The sequence below is a fragment of the Neolamprologus brichardi genome, chromosome 15 (assembly GCF_056152115.1).
Source record: "Neolamprologus brichardi isolate AB-2024 chromosome 15, ASM5615211v1, whole genome shotgun sequence".
Lineage (NCBI taxonomy): Eukaryota > Metazoa > Chordata > Actinopteri > Cichliformes > Cichlidae > Neolamprologus > Neolamprologus brichardi.
In genome coordinates, this window is record NC_142118.1 from 3,520,128 (window position 1) to 3,547,814 (window position 27,687).

At 43.4% G+C, this 27,687-nt stretch overlaps 1 protein-coding gene and 1 long non-coding RNA gene across 8 annotated transcripts in view; both read right to left on the minus strand.

Moving 5' to 3' along the window:
• Positions 1-532, minus strand: part of LOC102786270 (uncharacterized) — a 33,155-nt gene extending 32,623 nt beyond the window's left edge. The window contains exon 1 of the long non-coding RNA XR_015720752.1: positions 367-532. This is a non-coding gene — a long non-coding RNA (uncharacterized LOC102786270). The remainder of the gene's footprint in view (positions 1-366) is intronic.
• Positions 533-6,185: 5,653 nt separating this feature from the next.
• runx2b (RUNX family transcription factor 2b) overlaps positions 6,186-27,687 on the minus strand; it is a 118,564-nt gene continuing 97,062 nt past the window's right edge. For 5 of the 7 annotated variants that reach the window (XM_087852056.1, XM_006793002.3, XM_087852054.1 and 2 more), the window contains 5 exons: positions 26,764-26,920; positions 23,699-23,803; positions 13,114-13,281; positions 11,107-11,268; positions 6,186-8,564 (listed from right to left, as the gene is read on the minus strand). In XM_087852056.1, coding sequence (XP_087708182.1) covers positions 8,086-8,564; positions 11,107-11,268; positions 13,114-13,281; positions 23,699-23,803; positions 26,764-26,920 — 1,071 coding nt within the window. In that variant the 3' untranslated portion in view covers positions 6,186-8,085. The remainder of the gene's footprint in view (positions 8,565-11,106; positions 11,269-13,113; positions 13,282-23,698; positions 23,804-26,763; positions 26,921-27,687) is intronic. The other 2 variants (XM_035908731.2, XM_087852057.1) reach the window with 1 other exon arrangement.

Here is a 27,687-nt window from a genome sequence, read left to right on the forward strand (position 1 = left end):
GCAAGAACACGTCAAATTTAGCCGCTGCTAAAGACATTGCACCTGGGAGACAGACATATATGTTTCAGGCTGAGGTTTAGTTTAGTTTTTTCTTCTCCTGTCCTGTTTTTGTTGTTAAAGCACAATACATTTGTTGCACTTCATCTGCTGTGTTATCTTCAACAATTTTGCTTCTTCTTCTTATTTTTTTTAAGTTTAATATTTCCAGATTTGGTGGAATTGGTCAACTGCCATGTTATTGTTTGTTTTTTGAGACAAAAGTGGCATAGAGTGCACAATATCTTAAGTAACATTAGCTAGTTTCATTAGCAAGTTGGCTAATTAATGCTAAGTGACATAAAAATAAAATACCAGAATTTCACTCACCAAAACTGGCACGCAGGCTTCTGGAATGGTCTGTTAGAACAATCACACTGCACCGAGTAAAATTCACTGTCAAATAAATGTTTTAAAAAGGCTACAAAAGGGAAAATGCTCCAGCAGAGCTCCAGTTCAGAGACCGGAAATTAGCACAAGTGAAGAGGAAAAGCTAGCTAGCTAGGCTGTATCCGCCACATGCATTACAAAAGATAGACGTCGCCCATTTGTTTCTGAAATTCAGTTTTTAAGCCTCAAGATGAGTTTTGCAGTCATCTTGGCTACCCCCCCCCCCCCCCCCCCCAAAAAAAAACCCAAACAAACCCCAAAACATGATAATGAACATGCTAATAGTAATAGGCAGCTCAATAGCTAATTTCTTACCAGAGACAATACACGACTTTGAAACATGGCATGACCAAGATTTACAAAATAGACGTAGTTTTTAAAATTCAGTTTAACCCAAAACGAGTTACTGAGTCAATAAATTAAGAAGGAAGGTATTTAGATAGGGTAATGATTAAAGCAACCAAACCTGTAACAGCTGAGTCTATTTTTAAGCCTAAACATTTTCATTTTTGTTAAGTTGGGGATTTTAACCTGGGAGCCTGTGAGGATCGACTCATATTTGGAGCCTGCTGTAAGTAACTGTTTGAGGAACTGCTGTTTTTAAAAAAAAATTTTTATATTTGGCTCAAGGCACTATGGTTTGTTATTAAGTTCAAGCCACAGGGCTAAGCGTCCATGTTTCTGAAAAGTAAACTTCTAAAACTTGAAATAAAGCCACAAACCAAAGTTTGTCCAACAAACAAGTTTGCTCACATTTTCATTAAAAAATTGGTCCTTTAAATAAATAAATTAATTAATTAATTATATGAACTGTTTTAAAATTGAACTCTTGACTTGTGGTTGTGCCTTCAGACCAGAGTAGTGCTAAGTTTTGTTAAATGACTTTCGGATATTTATTTTTGAGGGATACGGATGCTGAGGTCTGTGATTGGAGTGATGACACAGAAAGGCATGAATTAAACAGTTTGTTTTTTCATAGCTAATTTTGCGAGGAACAGAATCCATGTTTTTTTGTTTGTTTTTTCCACCTTTGTTTTCTTACATTAAGTCGAATCGTAAAGGTCTGAAGTATGACGTCTGCATAGAAGGTGAGGGCTGAGAAGGAAGTTTCTAATCAGAGTGCAGGAACAAGTCATAACAGGAGACCCTGTTTTAAAAAAGAAAGAAAAAAAAGAGCAACATGGCTGCTGAAAACGACTCATCTCTTCCATCCACTCCGAGACAGGGAGCATCTTAGAGAGTATCAAATTCTCAGCAGGTCCCCCAAACCTCCTCTCCTGGCCTGCCCTCAGAGCTTTGACTGACTTGTGGTGAAGGTTGATGGGGATTATTGATCTGCCTGGCGCGCGCCTGTGGTTACGGCACAAGACTGACGACCTCACCAGAGGGTTTTTTTGGCGTTTACGGGCCCCTGCCTTACATCAGTTGCTGGGACAAGGCTGCCATGGCTTCCACTGTGGACTGTTTGAGCTTGGAGCCAGGTGATCAAGACATTTTTCTATGTATTTAAATAATCAGACCCAAATTTAGGCAGAAGATAACAATAAACATATCTGATTGGCTTTTTGGAGAGGAGCCGTCGAAGTGAGTAACCATGTCTGCAGACAGCAGAGCCTGGGGGTATTTATGATCTTGGTTAAATTCTCTGGTTAGGGTTTCTGTTCCAGTCGCGAACCACATGAAATAATCCTTGGTCACTGGAGAAGGATGTGGACACTGTGCTAATTATGTGAGATGATGATGTCAGGTAGCGATACCTACTACCGAGACACAACTTTTCCCTCTGCGCTGCGTTCCAACGTATATAACCACATTGCGGTGACCACACTCGCTATACGACCACACTCGCATCCACATGTCGGACATGTCTGGATCCTCAGCAGCCCTCACACATCCACACACTGTCAGACGGGCGCTCACTTTATCATTCATACTTATAAATCATCACTTCGCCTGCAGGAAGCGCGGAGCATTTTATTTTCCAGTCATAAACCATAAAACCCGCCTCTAACACGAGTTATGATCCTTGGAGACAGAGAGGATGAATGTCTAAAGCAGAACCAGACACGATGGCGGGCATCCTTCGTCCCCTACTTTTCCCCTGGCACGCCTCACGCGGCCATGGTCGTACGGAAGATTTTCCTTTTAAAAAAAGGCCTCCGCGTGATCTAAATGTCACCAGGGCTGTATGTCATTCAGCAGCGAGCTGGATTACCGTGACTGCTCCGAATTACCAGTCCATTAGCTCTCAATTAACACTTGCCTGATAAAGTTTTAACAACCCTTCATCTGACACAAAGAACGCACAGGGCTCCTTCATGCTTGGTTTCAGGCAATAGATGGGGCCCGGGCCCAAATTTTTAAAATTTTATTGCCTGGCTGAAACCTATGGAAAAACGCCTGTTTTACATGAATATTTGGCACAGAGTTTATCCTGTCTTATGTTCTGTGCATTCAGTTGTGCTGCACCACTTTGCCATTTTTCTGACAGTCGAGATGGTGTATAATTTGAAACACTGACATGAAGCAAAGGCATGGGACAAAGAGGGCTTTTGTTTGCATGTTTGGTCGCTCTCCATGGTACTGACACTCACATTTTCACAGTAATTCCCGCTTCTTCTTCTTTCTTTTTTTTTCAGGCAGTGTGGCCAGTATCAAATTGCATAATCTGAACTAGCAGTGCTCATTAAATGTAGGCATTTTAGGTTTCATAAGTGCACTCTCTTTGAGCTTCACTTAGCAGCAAATGGTTTCATGGAATCAAATGTTTCCAAAGCAAGCTAAAGACACAGGCATGCTTTAATCTAGTGATGAATGGATTCTGGTGCAGGATGTCAAGGCTGCCTTACAACCCTACCATGTCTGTGAGGTTCTGGGCTGCTGCCTGGATGCGGCTCGCCTGCCAGCTGATCATTTCTTTTATTACAGGTCAGAAGACAAGTTGTCTTTTACGGTCCCCTCTCTGTGAGGGTGAACAGCTTTTCAGATCTGGCATTCATTTATGGAGGAAAAGCTCTTGTGCAGGCTCGACTCCACAGAGGCAAGATGTGGGGCGTTTGGAGGCTGTGCAATAGTTCCACTAACATAATAAGTGCTCGTTTGGCTATATGGAACGCCGCATAGGTGGGCCCCCTCCCCGCGGTCCCCATGGTTAAATTAAGGAGCCACTAGAGTGCGCCAAAGTACACAGTTATGGTTGTCACAGTTTGAAAATCTCAAGGATCAAGCAGTGGGTGGGTGTCGGCGGAGAGGTGTCAGTTACCATCACACCGAATTACTGACAGTTTTTATATATTTTATGGTGGGAGTGGGCTGAAGTCGGGGAAGATGGGCATCCTCTGAGACGTGAAGGTGGTCGCTGCAAAACACTGAAGCCCAGATGACATCAGATAACAGCGGTTCAGGGAGGTCAAAGGCTTCATGCTGGTTCTACAGCCCACACCGGAGAGCCCGTCAGCCTCAGTTTATCTTGGGACTAAATGAGAAATCAAGATGCACGCACACACACACGCGCACACACATACAAACACACTCAACCCACAGCTCTGTTAGTGGAGACGGAAACATAGGAAGATATATACAGCTCTGTGAGTGGTATGAGGCCCTTGAGGATCACTTCCCGCCTGAGCTGCTCCTCTGAAACGTTTGTAGAGGTCACGTAAACAGTTTGTATTGGGCTGTCAGTTGTGTGTGTGTGTGTGTATCCGTGTGTGCACAGTCCTTTGAGTGGAGTGGTTTTGTCTCCTCATAAACTCTTGTTTGTATTCCTGTCAGTTGATTGCATAATATAAGGAAGAAAATACAGTCTGAGCCGTGCTGCTGCAAAACTACTTACAACCTGGTATAAAAATCAAGCGCACATCATCGCTGGCATCATGTTCAACCACCAAAATTTAACAGGGACAAAAAGGTCTATTCCAACCCCTCTTTAAACGAGTCTGCCTCGGCGCTGCTGTCTCTCCCGTGCATGGAGGACATTATGCTAATTTCCCTGGGTGTCTGGGTCCCGCTGCTCCTCCAGAGTTCATTATGATAATTGCTAGACATGGCTGAGAACGCTGAGAATGTGAACCTGAAACCAGCAGGAGCTTTTTCCACGCAATCTATATTCAGGGAAATCCCGAGAATGTTCCCCAATCTGGACCATAAAAAAAACACATGGGGATGCTGTAGATCTCCCTCTCCGTCTCTGTTTCTTGTGTACGTGCATGCTTGGATTGGCTCTATTATGTCTTGGAATAATATAAAACAGCTTCCCCTGGTTCTCTCTGTCTCCATCTCTCGGGGTTTTCGCTTCACCTTTGAAATGCAGCCATGTCAGTTGCAGTAGTGCGCCGGCTGAGCGTGCAGTTAGGGACGGAGGTTCGACACCGCCTCAGTCCCGCGTCCAAAGACAATGTTGGTGCAGACGGAGCGGCAGACAAGAGATGACACGACCAACACGCTGCAGAGATCGGCGTGTTTCAGGGAGAGATCGAACCAGCAACGACTGCTAAGTGTTCACAGGCGATTAAGAGTAGACCGAGTGAAGGCTTTTATTTTGAAATAGGTAGAGGAAACTGGATCCAATACCCAGAAAGTTAAGGCTCTTAAATTAAAGATCCTGTCTAAGGAAATGCAATTACCTGGCTATGTTTTCCCACTCCAAGTTTCCTCATTACACGGCTGTAATTTTGTAACAGCAGTGGTTTCTAAAGTAAATGTGTGTATCTCAGAGTCAGGTAAGCACAGGGAAGTCTTCTGGGGTCCCCATTGCACATAAACTGCATTATTATTATTACTATTAAGGTGAAAGAAAAACTGATTTTGGTGGAGAAACAAGATTCTGATGGGTGGGGGGGGGGAAAGTAAGTTACAAAATTCCTATTTTATTCTTAAAATAAACAAAAATGTACAATCACAATGCCAATTTCACTCACTGTTGTCAGGTCTGTGTTTCCCTTAAAAAACAAAACAAAACAAACAATCGAAAAACAAATTATAATCTTTATGAAACGTACCAGCAAAGTCTAACAGTCTCCATTAGATTGAGTTTCCTGACAAGTGTTCATGAGAAGGAGCATAACAATAGAAATAACGAGTAAACTTTACATAAGAGCAGGTACAATTCCTGGATATCATACATGTTGATCAATGAATAATACAAGATTTTTTTTAATGACAGTTTGTACGCAACATTAAAAAAAATAATAAAAAAAAATGAACCTTTGTATTTTGAGGAACAAGAAAAAAAAAAAAACCCAAACAGAAGCAGATGAGGACAGGTTAGGGTGTCAGTGCTGCGTTTAGGTGTAAACAGTTTTTAAAAGATTTGTGAAGCAGATTAAATAAATTCCAACAGATGTGCATAGTATTTGGGAAAATGCTGTAAAATCACAGCAATCTAAAAGGTTTTTGAATTTGTTTATTTATGTTACGCTCTAACAGGAAAAGTACTTTTCGTGCTGGGCTGAAGCTGCAGGAGAAATGCGTGCGTGTGTGTGAGTTGAGAAGATCCTCTGCAGAGTGTGCGTGCAAATCTTAAATGAAAAGCTTGAAGTCTGATCCTTGGACAGGGCCATGTTTTTCTCAGCTTTTAAAAATTGGGTTATTATATTACCTTCATGCACTCAGTATCATACTGTATGAAAGCAAGAAAAAAAATGCTTTTTTTTTTTTTTTTAAACAAATGCCAACTGCCTTGTGAAATCAGATTAAACTCCAATATAAATGGCTTGTTTGGCCAAGTGTTATCCATTCTGTGTGTGTGTGTGTGTGTGTGTGTGTGTGTGTGAGACTCCAGTGGCGTTACATCTCCACTGAGGACCAAAACCACGAGCCCTGCTGGCAGCCCGCCGCAAGTGCTGCTAGAAATAAAACAAGAAATAAGTGCTTTATGAAACAAACATACACAAGTCTCCCATATTTTTCGGTTACCAGTTTGCTGCCAGCAGCTGAATCCAATCACCACTCTGTTGTTTTGTGTTTTTTGGTTGTTGTTTTGCACTTTTTCCCCTTAAACTTTAACACATTTTTAAATCTCGCACGGTAATTTTTAAACCCAGACCTCCCCTCATATCAAGCCCACAGAGAGATTTTAGATTTAGACCCTTATTGTTGACATTAGCCAATAAAAAGGGTAAAAATCAATTCGATAAACTCAGAGTAAAAATTTGAAAATAAATAAAAGCTGAAAGGATCATCAGAGTCTCTTTTGTTTCTCTGCGATTTCCTTTTTAACCCAAAAGACAGAAAGCAAGAAAAACTACAAACCTGTGTGTGTGTGTGTGTGTGTGTCACACGCTAAGACAGACTTTTTCAAAGCTATCTTTTACATAGGATATGAAAGCTATAATAGACTTGGCATGTCAGAGCTATAATCTTGACCGTGCTTTCAGCCAGGCTGGGTATGAAAAAAAAGAAATGCAGATATAGCAAATCTGTGGGATCAACCAAGGATTCTTCCAGTCCTGAGGAGTTCATGTATCACAAAATAAGTGATCCTTAAAGTCTGACCTGCCTCTTTTAAAGTGGGCCATTAGGCACAGTACCCACTGCAATCATCTTTGGGCTGGACGTCAATTCGTGTCTAAATGCACCATTTCTTATTTGGAAGAGAAAATGCATAAGTATCTGTGTGCATGTCAGACTAGACAGAGCAAAGAAATCAAGCAGAATTTCCCCAAACGGATAATTATTTTCCCCCATTGAAACTCTCTTTAATGGTATGTTGCCAAGAGGCACAATACGAGTTATTGCTCAATAAATACCAAAGGTTTAATTCCGAGCCAAATGTGTGTCAACGCCTCGCGAGGATGTGGGGCTCTGGATGTGTAGAGCAGTTAAACTGAAAGTTACACCAGGAAAAAAAAAAAAAAATGTTGCAATACTCTTTGGAAATTACATTTCATATTCAACACGATTTTAAATCTTTGGGTGCTACCAGAAAAACAAAAACAAAACTTACTTTCTTAAATTACCTATCAAAAAAAAAAAATCATTTTAACTTAGTCATATAGATGCATCAAAAATATTCAGATTACCTTTCTTTGACTCAAGTTTCAAATACAATACATAATTTATGGCTTTATAAGTTAAAACGAAGAAAACGCCTCAATCTACATCGTTTCACCCACAATATACAAGTTAAATTAATCGGTTTAAAGCAAAATTTACTGTCCACACCACTTAAAGTAACATATGCGTTACTCTTATTACTTGCTACTCAGTGCTTAACTTGCATCTTGATATTGTCGTAGTACAAAAAAAAAAAAAACATGCTCTGCAAAAAAAGCCTTAAAGAAATACAAACACTGTACAAAAGAGGCAGTCTTTAACAAATATCGTCGAAGCATCCCTTTAGCTTTGTGGAATAGAATAAAACTGAAATAACGTCTCATCCACTTGGGCCTAGTAAACCAAAACTGTCTTTTTCATTATTGCTTTGAAACCGACTCCCTTTGTAGCGCCACGGTCTAAACACATTCCAGGAGGACGAGTCCACACACGTTTGGTCTCTCTTGCTCTCTCCCTCTTTTTTTAATCTCAACCTTAATTTCCAAAGGTAGAGACAGCTGATGTAAGCTCAAAAATCCCCTTTTTTATTTAAAAAAGAAAGAAAGAAAAGGTTTTGTGCTTTCAAACCATGACATCAGTTGACTTCTTATCTCTCTGCCTTCTTCAATATGGCCTCCAGACTGCTTCATCCATGCGGCCTCCAGGGTTGAGTACAGTTGGGGAGTTACTGTGGCTTCCGTCGCCGTCCACCCCTCCCTCTGTCTGGCTGGGCAGGTTAGGGTTCACCAGGGATGTGCCCGTGGAGGCGCTAGTGCAAGGCGGGATCATCCGGGACGGCGAGCGGTCCCCGCCGGGAACCATGGAGAACTGGTACGTGTTGGAGGACGTCCCGTAGTAGAGATAGGGCGTGCTGCTGGTCTGGAAGGGTCCGCTCTGACTCTGGGTGGAGCCCGGGTACGGAGGGGGAAGGTAGGTGTGGTAGTGGGCGCTGCCCAGCGACATGGCTGAGGTGACGGGCGGGGTGTAGGTGAAGGTTGCCGGGTAGTGCATCCGAGGGCTGGAGAAACGGCTCTCTGTGAGGGAGGAGAGGCTCGGGAACTGGCGCTCGAACTGACCGGGGAATGGGCTCAGGTCAGAGGAACCTGAGAGGAGAAAACACAAAACGCACAAACACGTGAATTTCGTCGGTGTTTTATGACGTCGACAGGAAGGATTTATTACAGAACCTAAATAATCACACATCAGCTTGTCAGTTGTGATTGCGCTGAATGTGGTTTGGACTATTAAACCATTTAGCACTTTGTCTTGTAGAGTAATTGAATTTAACGAATACGTCTCTTGAGAAATTAAACAGCAGTAAACTGAATTGTCTATGAACCAATCTGAAGAAGCTAATAGATTTTGCATCTATCAATATTAATAATGATATATTGATGAACTTCAGTCGGCTTTTTTTCCAGCTGCTGCGATTCGGTTTCCATGAAGTTCCCAAACGCACATCAGCAAAGTCGCGTGCAAGCATGTTTACACCTTTGCATATTTATGTTCCTGTGAGTGTGTTGGTGCATGTTTATGTGCATCTGTGCAACTGTTTATGCATGCAAATATATCTGTGCGTGCGTGTGGGGGCGGTGGGGGGGAGCTGTATGTGTGTGAATACTGTATGCACGTAAAAAAAAGAAGCAGTTGGGATGAATCAGGAGCTGCACATGTGGAAACACTTTGAGCAGAAACAGTTTCCATGAGATCCATAATGAGGCAGGGCTGAGCTCTGATGTGGCTCCTCTCCTCGCCTCCCATCGGCTCCAGCGTGTGTGTGTATGTATCCGTGTGAGTGTGCGTCCGTGCAAGCGCGCGCGGGAGGAGTGTGTGTGTGTGGGGAGGGGGGGGGATGAGAAGGAGCTGCTCCATCTCACCCTTCGTTCCTCTTTTCGCTTCATCCCTTTAAAAAATACCCAAAAAACCACTAACTGGCTGCGGCGAGCTTCGCGCTGGGCGAAGAGTTTAAGGAGAATAGGAGGTCCTCCCCTCCCCTCTCTCCCCGTCTCCCTCTCAGCGGTTTAGTCCAGCCATGGCGCTCTTATCATAAATCACCAGGCGTCTTCTGTGTCACCATGTCTGCTGCGAGAGGACAGGGGGTGGTGGGGAAGAGGAGGGGAGGTGGGCGCAGTGTTTATGTGCAGGGAGGGATTGCGAAGCCGGGTTTGTCGCTGCAGCGTCAGATAGCATATGCTGCTAATTAAGGCCTTTAAACTTCCTCTTTCCCCCCCGAGATCCGTTTGATTCTAATAGAAATAGTAGGCGATTGTCTCTCTGTTGCAGAGGGGCAGTGTGATCTCAGACGTGACCGGCGCTGTTCAATAAACCCCCTGCTTTTAACTTCAGGACCTATTTTTGTGCTCAAAGAGGCCCTGTGATGATGGGCCAGATCGAACTTTATCAGCTTAAATAAAACCAGAGTGTAAACGTCTGAATGTTTGGAAGGATGTTACAAAACTCGGGGGCGTTGCTTCCGAATGAGGTGTTTGACTTGACTGATGAACTTTTTTTGCAATCGCTTGTGAGCAAATGTAACATTTTGACACACGAGCCGGACCGCTTAATGGGCGGACCCCCGATACAGCATCCATATCAGCTTCTGCTCGTGGTCGTCGGTATGTTCTGCGGCTGGATACGGTTACAGAGCCGCCTGGCGAGGTGTCAACATGATCTCTGGAGATCTGAGAGCCTTAGTCACATCGCTTAGGAGGCATTAAGCGCTTGAGGTGTGCGACTGGGTAAAAGTGGGGAGGCGAGCTTTTGCCCCCGTGTTGGTGCACGCGCTTCGAGAACAAAGACCGACGCTCGCTAGATGAAAGCTGAAGTGAGCGACCAAACTAATCAAAGTTGACAAGGCAGCTGGCTGGATTTTAAACCCTTTCTAATGCAGAGTCACACGGCTGCATCGCTTAATCACTCACCCTCGCTCGGGGCACACACGCACACACATGCACACGGAGGAGGGTGTAGTATGTTAGCACAAGGAAACAGAAAGAAAAAGTAGTGCAGAAAAAAAACTGGTGGCAGTGAGTCAAACAGGTGTACGGGGCAGAAACTCGTCTGGCGGCGTGCAGGGATTTTAAAGGAGCTCTTACATTGGGGGAAAAACAGGGACAAATTGGAACACAGATGCTGCCGTTACTGCAAACAGACTGGCTAATGCAATTACCCAGAATGCCTTGAGAGAGTGGCACATCGCTGTAAAGACACTTTATTTGTCAGTCACGAGCCTGTTATTATCCCTGGGCCTGTTATTACCCATGCTCCTCTGGGATCAAAGGCTCTGAGCTTGGAAAAAAAAGAAAAAAAAAGAAAAAGGAAACAATAGTTGTTTTTTTTCCCTCGACTGTTTGAAAAACATCAAGCAAAGCGTTCTCTGGAGAGATGGTCGGACAATATGGCCTCGTTCCTCACGTTCGCCTGAGAATGAGCTCGCTCTGCTGAATTATTCTCTCTTAAATCGTAGCTCATAGTTCTTTCTCCTCTTTGTATACGTTTCTGCTTTTGACAGTGTGAAAGTGCGTGTGTGCCTGTCTCTCCACCCCTACACCCCCCCCTTTCTCGCTGTAAGAAAAATGCTGCAAACTTGTTGTAAAATGTTGTAAACTAAATTACTTGTAGCAGATTAAATGACCCTGACAGTACCTGGCAATCGTCTAGGCACGTCACTGATGGCAGGCAGACCTGTGGCTCGGCTGGAGGAGAGGGGGGTGGTGGAGTGGACCGAGGGGGACGCCATGGGACTCAGGTAGGACGGATACGTCTGTTCGTACGACCAGGGAGGAGAGGACTGGGACTGACGAGGGTCTGAAGGGGAGAAACGGAGGGAGAGAGGACAGAAATGGAAGTGGGAAAGAGGGGGGGACGATTACAGAAAGACGTATAAAGAAAACAAGACAGGAAAAGAAAGGAAGAAAGAAAGAATTACCACTGGCCCACAAGCTTGTTCAAATATTCAGATTTTTTTTTTGGGAGGGGGGGGCGGGACGGTTGGCAACAATAACACAACGAGCTGCGGGCTTGATCTGTCGCTATGCTTCTCCGCGCCTGTGTTTAGGGTTAAATATCACTCGGGCATGTTATGCAACATTTTTTAATAATAAGACTTCTAATGTTTACCTTTTAGAGAGAAGATCTTCCTGTTTGCCTTGTAAAACTGTGTGCTCACAGCTGAGGCACAGAGAGCCTCGCTGGCACTCAGCCACGGTGTAAACACACCGGCAGACAACCGCAACACTTTATCATTGTGTCTGTGCGGCAACAAGGACGCAGAATGGAAGCTGATTGGGACAGAAAGTATATGTGTGCGCGTGTTTATGTGTGCATGACAAAACTAAACTATTTGATTGTTCGCTTTCGAGTGATTTCTTTCACTGTTTTTGTCAGATCACGGATGGTGAGGAGGCATGCCAAAAAACCCAAAGAAACCAAACAATCTTATCAATCAAGCAGCACGTGTTGTCCAGTGTACAATCGTCACCCCGCGCTGCTTTGCTGCAAAACCGTGCCCTCAACGATCCGTCGAGTCGCAACACAAAACCGTGACAGAGATTAACTAAGAGCTAAATGACGACGTGTGACGTGCCTCCAGAGATTTGGGCGATCGGGTAGCAGCCATCCCAAACCGTGAGAGATTTTGTTACCTTCTAAGATTGATAGAGTGATGGAGCAGAGAAAGACAGATGATCTCAGAGGCACCGTGCTTGGTGTTTTGTGGCTCAGGACGTGTCTGAGGCTCCAATTGGGGTTTAATATTTCACCTTACATATAGTAAACGATGCTCAGTTTGTGACTCAGCCTGCCTGTCCAGGAAAAGCATTGCACGTATTGGACACGCGCCTATTCCATGCGTCAACTCGGTTATACTTTCTTGGAAGGGAAGCGATGTGAAAGACGTCAAATTTTTAAAAATAAAAATGCCCGCTAACTCCTTTAAAACCTTCCTTTCCTTGTGTGCATCCACAGTTCAAAGCATGTGTGTCTGTGTGAGGATTTCTTCACACGTGAAAATACGAAGACTTTTAAAATACAATATGGAATTTTGGCAACTCAATTTTGCAGGATGACAGCAGAGTATGATCATATCATGTTCAGCAAGGAGGGTTTTGGTATCCTAGAGCAGCGCTCCCCAACCTTTTTTGCGCCACGGACCGGTTTATGCCCGACAATATTTTCACGGACTGGCCTTTAAGGTGTTGCGGATAAATACAACAAAATAAAACTAGTACCGGTACCGAAAAAAAGAAGATTTATTCATAACACACGTGAAAAGACCCAGGAAAACAGAGTCAACGATAAAAACGATAACAAAATAACGCTGAAAACGATAAAAACCCTGAAAACCATACATTTCACACCTGAGCCTCAACTCTCGCGGCCCGGTACCAAACGACTCACGGACCGGTACCGGTCCGAGGCCCGGGGGTTGGGAACCCCTGTCCTAGATGACACATACACACACAAAGCTTGGGCAACAGCAAAATATTTGTATTTGAAACTTATAACAAGGAACTATAAAATCTCAGAGGTTTAAGATCAGATAAGGAACAGCATGCTAAGAGATCCTGTGCATGCACACTTCCTGGACTCTTCCAGCGCCTGGATTCTCCATCAACACCAGGAGGTTTGTATAAGCTGTCCTTGGCGGCTCACCTGTTATCTGCGTCTGTCCCTGTGGGTTGAAGGAGTTGGCCGCCGTGTTGAGAGCCGGCCGGGGAGCTTGTGTCGGAACTGCGACCCTCACCCTCATCCTCTCCAGCTCGCTGAGGCGGTCGGAGAACAGACCAGTTTTGGGAGGATCCTCGAGCTTCTGACGATGCCCTGCAGACACAGAAAAACAAAACGAAGCACTGTTATATTGACGGGACGCAGGCAGTAGCGGAACACCCATTTAAACACTGACTAAGTGCTCCGATGTTGCCTGCAAAGAATATTTTCATCATTGTGAAAGAAAAGTTCTGAGCAACGTTCAACTCTTAGGTGGTTTGCTGCTCCTGAACCTTAGAGGCTCACTTCCGATAAACACAGTTTGTACCCTAAACGAGGAAGAGGTGCAGGCGCATTTGGGAATGGTGTCCCAGACCCTGATAAGTAACAAAGTTGTAGGCAAATTCCTTGGATCTTTTTGCACGAGAATAAAAAGAGATGTTCTGATGTATGTTAATTTTTAACCTGAGGCTTCTTCCACTAGTAAACACAAGCTCTCACGCCATTGCCCCATTATCCCCACAGGAGTCATAACCTATGCCAAATATATTATGCATTTTCTCTTCCTGCATTCTTTTACCAATACTTTTACACCCTTTATATCCCCGATTCTATTCCACTCTCTCAGCCTGGTAACTCTACACTCCTCCAACATACAAACACATATGCACGCTGCTAACACATACAATTTAGGTTGTACACAAATGCAAGATGATGTCTGAGCCTGTCTTAGCAGTCCTTTTGGCCTTGTAGTGGGAACCAGTGCAAAACCTGCCCAGGGCCCACAGGTGTAGATTATAGTTTAGTAAAGGTGGGGTAGAAAGAGAGGCCTGGACGCACACACACACACACCCACACAGAGTTCTCTTTAACACCGACACAACCCTGTGTCAGTGTGTCTGTCTGGTCTTGCACTAGTTCTCCTGTAAAGGCGGTAAAGTAAATATCAAACAGAGGAGAAACTCCTGCTGTGCTTGGCAGGGCTCCAGCTGGCTCAGGCAGAAACAGCGCGCTACTTCAGAATCCTGTCTAACCTGACTGCTGCCTGAGCTGGGAACAAAGGCCTGCCAATACTCTTATAACACCGGGTGGGTGCACAGGAGAGGGCGAACAAAAAAGAGCTTTAAAAAGAATCATCACTAAGGCATCATTAGAGAGATCAAAGAAAAATAAGAGCTGCCCCGCAGCCTAACTATGTGTACTGATGACATCCCAGCTGAGGGGCTCCGCTGCACGTCGTATCCATCTTTCCTGTTTGTGCTGATTATCTAAGTTTGTCGTTTTGTGTTTATTCAACTAAGACAGAAATTCTTTTAGAAACCGCCCATAACAGTCGAACATTTTTCCACTACTGCAACAAAGCATTATTTCAGCCTCGGTTATGCTGCTACAAACCATGTGACTCTCTCACAACAAATTAATTTACTCTGGAACAACTGCTTGGAACTTTAATACCAAACAGTGGTGCAATGAAATTGAGACTCGAGAATGGCGGCAGAGAAAAAAAAGAAGGCAGCCAGTGACAGTCAGACAGACCATGATTTTTATTACAATGACGTTACCGGACTGGCATCATCCAGCTCAAAATAAATAGACAATCTCATCATCGGTCTCCTCTAGCTGCTCTGGAAAGGAGAATAATAGCGGCTACTAAAAGACCTCGGCTTATTGAAGACTTTATAACATAATTCAAGCCCATATTTCATTAATAATATTTCCCCATCGTTCCTGCAGATAATTTGTGCCTCTCGCTGGCATTCCTCGTCTCTCTGTGCAAGCTGCGCCCAGTCAATCATAGCGTTTCCATTTTCAACAGACCCAGTTTCTATTCTAAAAAAGCCTCGGGACACAGAGCAGGCTTTGTGCACAGCCTGTTTCCTAGTGATGGGAATAAATAGCAATGGGAGACCATAGGGGATTATGGGAGACAGAGGGGGACAGGCGCGAGCAGGGAGGCAACGCCGGCGAGGGAGAGACCCTGATGACCAGTAAATTAAGAGCTCTGGGCTGGTTAGGCGGCGCAGGCTCTGTGAGGAGTGCTGAATGGTGAAACAGTTAGGGAGACTTTAGGATTTCAACATATTTGTCGACGATCCCAAAATATAGACAGATGTTTAAGAAGATAAAAATGATACTGACACGACATACAACAAGCTAACTTCACTTCTGTTACAGTTTCATTCAGCTTCCATCCTCAGCCACCGTAAATGTCAACAAATCTATGGATGACACTCTGTTTTAAAGGAAGCCTTTGTATTTTTTCCTCCTATAGGAATGCTGCATGTCAACCACCACATTAAGGTCCAATTTACACTCCAACCAGCCAGACCTCAAGTCCATTAGTTTAGCAGGCCTTGACAGTAAATACAGTTTTTCATGAGTTAATTACACCTTTTAGAGGACAACTGTTGCCAAACACAAGATGTCTCAGCTGTTTTATCGGAACCCTAGCAGGGCGGAGGAATGAGCTGGGGGTATTTAAAGGAGCGGGAAAGGCGGATGATTTCACTGCCGTAGGGAAAGTCCCTGAGATTCCCATCATCCCTGTGAAAACAGCGGAGATTTTCGATAGCGCCTGCCACTTCCCTGCCCAGCCAGCGCCCGGAAACATGGACAGATTCAGACCAGATGTGAACAACTCGCACACACACGGAAACACCAGAAACGCAGAAAAAACAAAAGGATGTATGGATACACACTCCTACTGCATGCGCAATCATGCGTGTTTGCACTCAGCCACTACACACTTAGTCACACACACAAACTAAGATTTAGAATGATTAGATAACACCTCTATAGATAGTATCTCAACTCGCACGATTGCACGCTGATCCTAGGATAGTATTATTTCAGCCGTCCAAGAGAAATAAGTCTGGATCCAGCTCACCCCTGCTGATCTGATAACAGTTAGTAAGAGCAAGTAGGCAAACACAATATAAGTCTTCCATAATTAATGGCAGCATTAGATTGAATCTGAGCCTGAGCACAGAGATCTTTGACTAATGGTTGGCTGTTATGTCCTGGCTGGGAATATCCCTCAAATACCGTATACATTTCTTTTAGCCGGATAGTGGTTTGTGTAGGGATTTTGCATCGTGTAGTGTAACAATGTACTTTTAAAAAAGCTTCAGGAGCTTCAATAGTTAAAATATTAGAAATGTTTGAAGAATTTTGTGCCTTTTTTATGAATTGTTATAGCAAATATATGTACACGTGAAATTAGAGGCAGACAGCAAAGCTTATCAAACACAGGACACTGGTGAAACAGCTAGGCTAGGCTAGGCTATGCTAGGCTAAGCTAAGCTAAGCTAGGCTATGTGCAGTGTTAACAAATTTTGTACAGATTAAAAAACAAGATATAATATAATAATTAGTGCATGCAGGAGGTGGTGACAGGCAGATTTTTGTTCCTAATGGACAGTCACAGGTCTTTATGCTTATCTTAGATAATGTCTCCAAGCTAGAGACAGATTTTATTGACGTGCCAGTTCAGTCTCTGCTAATTAGCTCACCCCAGCTCTTCTCATATCTGGCTGGCGTTATGGCCGGGTTGCTATTATGACAGCCCCTCGATATGATTCAGCTACTCTTCATCGCATCCTCAGATGTGGGTGGCTCCGTCTGACAGGATGACAGGAGGCCCAATCTAAACAGTACCAGCAGATCTGCTCTGCTGCAATGGTAAACTCACCGACGCAGCAAAGCAGAACAAAGACTACCTACAGTAGCTGCAGTCTAAACAGGGGACCTGGTGTTTTCCCCCCCATAAATTAAAACATTGTACAGCAAAGAATCTTAACTAAATCTAATTTCATGGTGTAATCTGTAAAAAATAATAAGTGTGGAAGATGTTATTGTTTTCCCCCCATAAAAACAATCCAGTAACCATTGTGGTCCTATATACTTTAAAGCCTGTTAGAGCAGGCTGGTTATTGAGTTATTGCTTTCACTGTAATGTTTGCAGAATAATTATAAACCTTAGCCAAACAAGTTCAGAGCTTAGACATATTACCACAGCATTAACAAGAATACTCTAACAGATTACTGTTATGAACTTTTGCATTTGAGAGTTAATAAAAATGTGAAAATGACTTGACTTGAGCTTCAGGTTCTAACCTGTGAATGATGCAATGAATGACGGCCAGGTTAGGACCCCTGCTGAATAGTTAGTAGGCCACAACCGCTACACCAAAGCTATCAAATTGTGCGCTTAACATAACTGTCGCAGACCGCAGCTCCAGTACAGTTCAACAAGTCAAAAGAAGAAGCTGCACGACACACCTTTGTTGGGAATTCAGATGTCAGCAATCAGGCAAATATTTGACACGCAGTAGGAGTATTTCAAGGATGTTTCTGCGAGTCACCTGACTCTCTGAATCAAGTTCACTTCTCTTTTATTTAGCTAATCGTAGTTTTCACTCTGAAACAGTGGTGGTTTCTGGCTTTATGAAAAGAAACTGAACTGATCTGGGTCATCCTTCAACACTCATATCTGGATAAAATTCTTTCCCTAGCAGCGACAGGGTCATATAGACCAGAGGGGGGAGGATCCTCCCATCCTCCCAGCTTAAATCTGTTGGAAACACTGAGAAGAGTTGGAAAATAAGTCTACAAGTGAGTCAGGTGTGAGTCTGCAATGAGCTGATATTATTGCGTAATGCACAGCTGTCTGAAAAACTTGCTAGCACCATTTGAAGTAATTGATAAGCAAAGAAGCATGCAATTTCAATGGACTGGACAATTTGAACTGATCCCAGATTACCATCATTACTCCTGGCTATAGCCTACGCCCGAGGCTGGAATCGACTGTCATTGCCTATCAAGAAGTGTATTTTTAGAACGCTGATCTGTTCATTTAAAGCTCCTCCTCCTCCTCGAACTTATCAAGTTTCAAGTGTCACCACAGAAACATCAGTGGGAAATTCTCCTACCTCAAGCCTGACTAAGTAAAATCTGAGGAAAATGCAGAGCAACAGAAAATCCTGAATAAATGGAATAATTTATATATTTGGTGTCACATCGTGGCCTTTAAGCCCTTCAGTCTGGTTTATGATCACCGGGAGAGCCTGGATGAATGTATCACTGGGGCTGATTCAGACCCCCCACCTCTCCCCCAATACTCATGGAGCCTGGGTTGAATCAGCCCGTCTGTGTTTGTGTGTGTCAGTCATCTCACGGTGGAACAGTAAACTGGATGAATGAATACGCTGGTTCCATATTTCACTTTTTTATTTGGAGCTTTCACAGTGGCCATGTTGTTTTTGTGAGTGGTCAGAAACAATGAATTATTTCACGTTGCAATCTGAAGCTGGCAAAGCGTGGCTTAGCGGGTGACGGCCAAACGCACGTCTACCATGGAGGTCTGGTATAAAGGGAGACGAGGTGGGGAGAAGAGAAAAAGAAGAGAATAAAAACAGAACTGAAGGGGGGAAAAGAGGGAAACGATGATGAGGTGAAAAAAGAGAGAGGAGAGAGGAGGTGTAGGAGACGAGGCAGTGAGCAAAGGAGTGAAGGAGAAAGAGGGAAAGGGGGAGCCAGGCTGTCGTGGAGCGCTGCCAGCCGTCTGTGTGGTCCATGCGTTCCAGCCCGGAGGAAGCTAGCCAGGCAAGGGAAGGGCACACACACACACGCGCGCACAAAATTCCCAAAGGCGATACATTTATTGAATGCAAACACACTTTATACACATTTGTACAATACTGTACAAAGTTTAAAGAGCACCAGCGCGCGCACACACATACACACAGAGTTTAGCTCATGTGTGGCTTTCAGACAGGCTCCTTCTGCACCTCTCTGCTCGCATTAACGTGTTTTGATTCAGAACAGGGGAGAACAAATCCATGTGAGATGTTTTTGTCGCATCTCGGGGCCAAACAAATCCAGACTCTGTCTCGTTATCTTTATATCTCCTTATGATTCACTTCTGCCTCCCTTTCTCGCTCTCCATTCTTCTGTTGTCTTCTTTGTCTCTCCCTCCCACTGGATTATTTTGTTCTTTAGACGCCTTGGCACATCTTCAAGGGACTTCATAAGACATTCAAGTGACTGGCCGCCTCTAGAAAAGCCTGAAGTATTTCTTTTCTTTCTTCCCTCTGCCCTTTTCTCCACCTTCCTACTCTGTTCATCGTTCATTTCATTGCCTTTTTTTCCCCTCCTGATGTTTGGATGACTTTTATTTGTTCAGCTACTATTGTAAAAGCTGTTTCAAGTGTGGCTGTAGCCGATAGGTGAATCTTCTGAAATCCTCTTTAATTACTTGGATGATGAACAAAAGAACACTGCTTCAGTTACTGCTTAAGGCAGTAACTGAAAGGGTACAATAATCCAGACACGTAGAGGGCTTCATTCCTGAACATAACTCAAGGATATTAAATGGTATCTGTCTGACATCATTTGAATTTAACGGTTTAATGCAAATGGCACTTCAGCACTTACTGTACAAGCCCATGCAATGGCATTTGTAGGTGTGTAATATAAAAATGCTTGGAGGCATTTTTTTGTATCATTGTATCTAACAGTAGGCCCTACATGTTGCGTATTAACCCAGCTGAGAGTGTGCCAAACAAGAACCAATCACAGAGAAGCTCACAACACAGCAATATTGACACAAGCTGCCCACAGGAATCACAATAAGGTGATAAAGAAAAAAAAAGAAAAATGAAAGAGCAGCAAATCTGTGTCAGAGTGTGTCTGCGATCGCTTTATTTTCAGTTTTAATAAAGTGTCAGTTCATTTTATTACAAAATAGCAACTCTTTTGTTGGCTGTTATTTTCTCCTTGTTCTTTACTGTAAATTAAGTATCACTAATTCAGTTAGCTCCACAACAAAAGCTCACCAAGTAGTAACACTGCTAATTAAGTGACATGTTTTTGTTTCCCTATCAATCATGCACCACTCCTAATGCCAAAGTCCTGAGTCATCTTTTTCCAGCTAAACTGAAACATAAGAGGTTTGAATGAAGATGATCCTGTCCAAGAGAAATAATCAAATTATATATCAGAGTAAGCAGCTTTTTATTCTGGATATTCCTGATCCAGATTTGTGAAAAAAATGATGGAAATTTTGTCGTGAGGAGTCCCCAGCTTTGGAATTCCTGGTTAGGAAAGCCAGCGTTGATTTTCCTGTTTTGGGTTTTTATATATATATATATATATATATATATATATATATATATATATATATATATATATATATATATTTTTTTTTTTTTTTTTTTTAAATTAATTAATTAATTAATTTATTTTTTGTAAAAACGTTTTTTAAAATCATTTATTTCGTAATATTATTGAAAATATGCACACACTCTTGTCTTCAGTTTTACTCTGCAAAGCACCAAGTAGCTGCAAGTCAAGTTATTATCATCAAGTACATAGAGAAGCATAACTCCATATGGAAGTATTGTGCATCTAAGTGTGTGTGAGAGTGTGTGTGTGTTGCACGAGTTTGGCTTGGCAGACAGGTCTCCTGAACCACTAATATTGTCTGCAGGCTTGTAAGTACCATGGCTTCTTCACCAGACTTGTTAACACCCTGACCAAACCTGAACCAAAACACGACCCCGTCCCCATGCCCAGAACCCCCGAGACCATACGGCTTCAAACCCCATAGCGCAGAGACGGGCCTGACCGCTAACCTCCACTGCTGACACACAACATTCGCGCGCACACACCAAGTTATGAGAAATAACCACCGTGTTACGCCACAGCAAGACACAGTATGTGTAATGCCACAATGGTTTTTGTCACCCTCTGTGCTTGTCTGTCATCAATTAACTATAATGAGAATAGTGGGTTTGGACAGAAAGGCTTGTATATTGCGTTAATACGGCTCGGCTATTATCACTCAGGAAGTTTGTCTCAGCTGGCCACAGCCACCGTCAGGAGCAGCTGAAAGGAGACAGAACCACCTATAAAAGCATATTGGTTTAAACAACCACTCCCTGTCTATTAGCTCAAAATGACATTTAATGAGGCCTATTAGCTCTGCTCCAAATCAGCACTGTGGCTACACTAGACTAATGACACCAATAACACACATTCTGCAAACCATGTCATGTGGGGGCACGCCGGCAGACACAGGCGCTGCGAGAAACGCACGTGAGCAAACGGATACGCACATCTGCATGTGAGAGCACACACGGGCGCATGTATACACACAGTCGATGAGTCGTCTGTGCGGTGGCAAACCACAGGTTAACCGAGAGCTGTCAAGCGATTAAGCACAATACGAGCCACAAAAACCAAGTTAGCCTGCCGCTAATGACACAGTGGCCAGAGGGACCTGACTAACCACTTACCATACACACACACACACACACACACACACACACACACACACGCACGCACGCACGCGCACTGTAAACCTCTGAGGAAAATTATACCACAGATCTTTATACTTGGGCCTCGCTGATTTTCGTCACCGACCACGCAATTAATTAACGAAGGCTCGGGTCCACAGTTCAGAGATGTGCGCCTCACTGAGTCACAGGGGTGGTCCGACTGATATTAGACAAGGGAGCGCTGGGAAAATGACATCCCTCAGGAAGACTCATATGGCTACCATAAGGAGCATCAAACAAGTTAACACAAAATCTACTTCCTGAATGAGACACCCACAACCAGGCGAGCAATCATACGGTTAGAAAAATAGTTAACAGAAGCATAAAGAATATTTGGACATTTGAACTTTTATGTCAGAAACCAGCTGAAATCTTCTGCTATTGTCAACTTATTTTCCAGGAGGAAAACAAACAAAGTTTTCAAAGAGGAGGGCCACAAAGAGCTAGTGTATGTCAACTTTAAGATAGCCTACTGTTCCATCTCTGAGTGCAACCCTCCCTGGTGGGGCCTGGCTATACCACAGGCCTCCTAATTACCCACTCGTTTAACACAAAATAGAGCCGTAATGGCCAACAAAGCCCCCCCCCCCCCCCCCCCCCCCCCCCCCCACACCCCCTCCCAGCGTCTCAATGAAGCGTTCACAGATAGAATCACAGTTTTGGAGACAGTCACTGCTCTCAGCTCAGAGTCTCGGTGCTGAAAACCTGGAGGAGGGGGAGGCTCTGTGGAGAGGGCACATGTGTGTTTTGCCACCCTCCGACCTCGACTTAATGACCCCTGAGAGGGAGACGTGTTCTGGCTGTAGTTTCTGGGTAAATTACACCACCACTGTAATTCTGACCACTTAGCAGCAAAGGAAAGAAGTTCAGGGGTTATGCATGATGACATAGTCTTTATTGCTTAAATTACTGTCCTGAGACTGAAGTTGGAACATGCAAACTCTACTTTTATGTTTTTTTACTCAGGCTAAATAGAAGAAAAACACAATGCCTGTGAGAGTGAAGTCTTGTGCCAGTATACTCTCACCTGATCAGGTCTCCAGCTTAAAGACTCGCTTCTCATGTGTTCAGGCTTCTGGACGCAAATCTAAGACGGCAGCTCTGCTGAGGCCGCACCGAGCTTTTCTAAACAAATTCACTTCCGACTCCCATCTGCTCGCCACCAAATAACAGGACTTGTTTGAAAGTCATCTGGGGGGGGTGGGACAGCAGATGCACAGGAAATGCTTTTGATCAAACAAGATGGCTCGAGAGCGAGAACGGATGGTGGGGAAAAGTGGGCGTGAGCGTGAGTACATGTGCGTTTGAGGACAAGCATATGCCTTTGTTTCAGGGCGCATGTTGATGAGCGCTGAATGTCGAGTGCGTGAGGCATTTTTTGGCACCACAGGCAGGTTTCCTACAACGAGAGACTGATGGTGGTACTAATCCTAGTGTCTCCTGGCTCCTCTGTGTCTCTGTGTGTCCTGGTGCCATATGTGACAGGACAGGCGGGGCGAGTTGTTTGCGATGTGATATTGTTCATTGAGACGCCACGAGATGAGAATATGCTTTTTTTTTTATGAATAGGGAGGAGGGTTGTGGAAACAGCTGCATGCCAGACCAGTTGGCACTGTTGGCTATAGTAAAGTTTTTTTTTCCCTCCTCAGTTGTTTTTATATGGCCCATTAAAATGAGCTGATGCTAGCACTCTGCTACCCCGCGTACCCTCTGAGGAATACGTTGCCTCACATTTTATTTCTCTTCTGTCTCTCAAAGTGTCACATGGGAGGCTAGACTGCTTTGTGAGAAGTCTTTAAGTGATTGCTAATTAACACAATTTAGAACCTTTTCCTGTAAACCTTTTCTTTTTGGTTAATTTCCTCGTTTTATTAGTGTCATCGTTTAAGCCGGACGTTCGACTCTGTGCCTCTAAAGGGCACTCCACTGAGTTTACATATCAAGAATAGGTGAAGAACTATGTAAAAGTTGAGAAGTATTTTCCACAGTTAGCTCCCTGATATTATCATCATCACATATATGAGCTAGAATCTGATCCCACATAACACGGTGGAGGATTTATTCTAATGAAAAAGTAGATTCCCATATTTGAAAGCTTGCAAACTGGCAAATTGAAAGAAGACTTAGGATGCTTCCTTGTGTGTGTGCACTTATTTCCATACTGTACTGCTTGTGCGTGCATTGGTACTCACTCCTGGGCTCACGAGGTCCGTCCACGGTGACCTTTATGGCTCGGTGGTAAGTGGCCACTTGTGGCGGGTTGGTGAATACTGTGATTGTCAGAGTGAAGCTCTTGCCTGTAGTGACATCAAGCAACATCAAATGACAATTGAGACAATGGCTAGTATTCATCTCTACAACATCCCCAAGTCACAAGTGTGGTTGTGATCACATAATAGCCAATACAAACTGGGGAAGAAACGACTTAGAGAGGATTAACAACAGACAACATTGGCTGTTTGAGAGGGTCTATTTAGGTCCTTTGGCAGAGTCTAAATGGAAGACTGACTGCAGGAGCCAGTATCGTGTTATCCATAATTTCTAATGCTCTGTGAGTGGGCGAGAGGCATTTTAATAGTCACTTCCTTTCTCGATAATCCCCAGCAGTTGCTGCCTTGGGGTTGAGTGTTTGTCTGTGCAAGTGTATGCGTCCCTATGTGCATGGATGAGGAATGCTATGAATCAGAGTCCAACAGCCAAGTCAGCAGGAACAGTAATATCTGAGGTATGCAGACGCAATGAGTAACCATGGCTACACGTTGGAAACAGGAAGCCCCCTGTCTATTCATCCGTACACCTGTGTGTGCCATCCCCTCCTCCGTTCTGAGCCCCGACTAAGTGTAAACATGCTTTTCAAAGATCAGATAGCAGTCAGACAGAGGAGCAGATCCTAGATGCAACAGGCGTCCCTCATACCTGTTTCAAGGTGCATGTGGGTGTTCCCGACTGAGAACTAGGGGTGGGGGGAAAAATCGATACTGTGTAGCATGGTGATATTTTGTTTGCTAATAATGTATGGATACAGGGACAGCAGAAATCGATATTTTGTTACAAAAAAGGTTTTTGTGCTCTGACTTCAGAGCATGTTGATCCTTTTTCTGAGCAAGAATCCTGACATTCCTTCACTGTCCAAATGTGTTTAACTTGTTTGTTTTTTTTGCAGTAATAAACATGACAGTTTACTTATTTTAATTTAAGACATGTTTTATTTTATCAAGTTTAAAACTTTTTTATTTAATGTAAAATTATATTTTGTTTTAATTTACTTTCAAATTCTTCAGTTGCTGAAGGGGCTGCATAGTTTTCATAAACTGCATAGTTCAGAATAGCTATAATTGTACCAGATGGTTGATTCAGTTAAGTTGGACTAGACTGTAATACAAACCGTTCAGTTTGTCAACAATAAAACTGAAAGGAGAGAAAGACTGAGTGTGAGACTTTGATATTAGATCAAATGAATATTGATAAAGTTTACCTTTATGTACAGAATCTGAATATCGCAAAATATTTGAAAAAATTGCAATAATATCGTATCGTGCGTAAAGTATTGTGATAATATCGTATCGTGGGATGTATGGTGATTCCCACCTCTACCAAGAACCCCAGAGGGTTACTTCAACGATATCAGGTGTGGGATTTGGAGACATTAGCTCTATGGTTACAATCAATTAATGACTTAAGTGGTTGTGAACAAGTTTCAACATAAAAATTGACCACAATTCATGGATAAACTGTAGAAAATAGCAACTAAAAGGAATTTCTAAATAACTGGAACACATAAACTAATGCCAGCTGCAACTAGGGTTAAGAGTTGAAATTATTAGCTGACAGTAAGGATAAACAAATGATATTAGTAACCCAACACGGTGGATACTAAGGATGCACCCGTACATCACCAAAATACTGGTACGGACCTTTATTGACTTTGTTTTATTGTTACATATAAATAAAGTGACACATACTGATGATCTATGATACAGAGGGACATCTTGTGCATTGTGTTCCTGCTGCTGTCATCTCTTAATTGTGATCCTGTTCGTGCTTCCTGTCAAGGTAAGGCTGTACGCTATGACACTATTAATTTTAATGATGTTATCAGCGATATCCGAGACCTCTGAACTAGTCGTCCTGTGCATCTGTGCTATCATCATACAGAGGCACCATGTCAGCCCTGTAACCATCAATCCTTGTGCATCTTTGTTCTCTCTCTCTTATTCTCCCGTGCATGACTTTCAGCTATCTAACATCCTATCAGTTCACTTCGCTTGTACTTATCTGTCATTGCAGGGTATTCATTTCAGACACCTCGTAGTCTGATCTCCCCTGGCTCCTATGTCACTTCCTGTTACTAGATTCTTTGTTACAGCAAAAGGGACGCACGCAAGGTCTCTGTGGCAACAGGTCAAGCCCAAATGCCGCGTTGTCTCCTCTTAAAACTGTCACTCCTCGGCCCTCCTGACTGCTCTGCTCCCTCCCCTTTTTGACAGCTACAACAGAGAAGGAAACCGGGAGGAAAAGTTGCTGGTGGAGCTGCTGACAGCACTTATCACCATCAACTTACGACAGGCGACTGGTTTTCTGTGCGATTCGTACAAAAAATAAAATAGTTACAGAAAGCATGGCGAGTGCAAGAGCACATCAGGAGACCCAAACGCACATGATTTACCGACATGACAGTAAATGATGCAAATAGTCACTTTCGTGATGCCAAACATTTGAAGAATGCCATTGGACTTAATAGGCGCACTTCTCTGCCTGACAGCGTGAAGATATGTGCAGAGAGTGATCAGCCGTAGAGCTGCAGCACCACCCAACATGTTTATGAGCCTGAACTGAGCTGGGTCATATCAGGTGAAAAGGAAGAGAAAAAAACAGCCTGTGAGTTTGATAAGTAGTTCTTGTTATCAGATTCTCGCGTTTTAATGTGTCTGACGCTGGAGAGCTGCGCGTTTCTATCTTTGCACAGTTTGTTTCTCAATCTAAAAATCGCAAGTACGAAAAAGCAACTCGTCTCTCATCTGGATTAAAGGATAGAAAAACATATCGAGAAGTATCGTTTCAAGGGAAAGAAAGGGGGGGGAGCAACACGCTTCACCACTCGGGCTTTGCGAGATGGGTGGTGGGATTTGAGTCTGGAGTCAGAGAGATCATTATGTGGTTGCCACGTAGTGAATGTGGCCACTAATCCACACCACTGAACCTAATAGCTACCACTGTGTTGTAGTGAAAGGAGCACAGAGAAAGTTCCAGGCCTCACCTCTGCCGCTGCGGCCCACAAAACGGAGGTCGTTGAAACGTGCTACTTGGTTCTTCATCACACCCGAGGCGTTCCGCAGCTCAGCGGAGTAGTTCTCATCGTTGCCCGCCATTACGGTGACAACGGTCCCATCAGGTATATCTCCCAGGGCTACCACCTGTTAGAAGCACAAAAGTTCTCCTTTCAAATTTTCAATCTGACGTAAGCATTATATTCCACTGCTCCTGTGGGGGGGAAATTTTTAGTTTAAATATCAGAAGCTGTGGGAAAACAAAAACATCTTGTTCTCAGTTTTGATTATTCAAAGCTTGTCTAGACTCATCACTTTACATCCTGCCATCCTCCTACAAATTAGGTTGATAAATGGATTTAATTTTAATGCCTCGAAGCAGCCTGATATCATGATGAACGTCCTCAGTTGAATCATGTAAAATGCAGTCTTTCAAAACAAAAGCGCCAAGGCCTCGTGTTATCATTTAGATTCTTGGATGCAGATGAAAGAGGATAAGTAAGGCCACAGAAGTGGAATAATTACAGAGCTGTAGTTATAAGAACGGTTAAATAACACTTATATTTAAAAAGTGTCACATTTGATTTGGAGCCATGGGTGTAGCTACAAATTTCCACTTGAGAGTGTCTTTGATCTGCCGTTTAAATAATACCTGTCAAGTAATTAACAGAGGATTTTCTTTGCAATATCATGCAAGCCAAAAACAAAGAGAAAAAAAGGGAAAAAAAATGAGGCCAAATACACAAAAGCATTATTCTTTGGAGCATTAGAAATATATTTTTCTGATTCGGAGTATTAAAAGCTTGAGGAAAATGAAAATGTACAGACTAAATGTAGACAACATGCTGTGATGTTTATTAAATAATTTTCACATTTGATGCAAATTGTCAAAAAGAGAAATATCCAATACAATC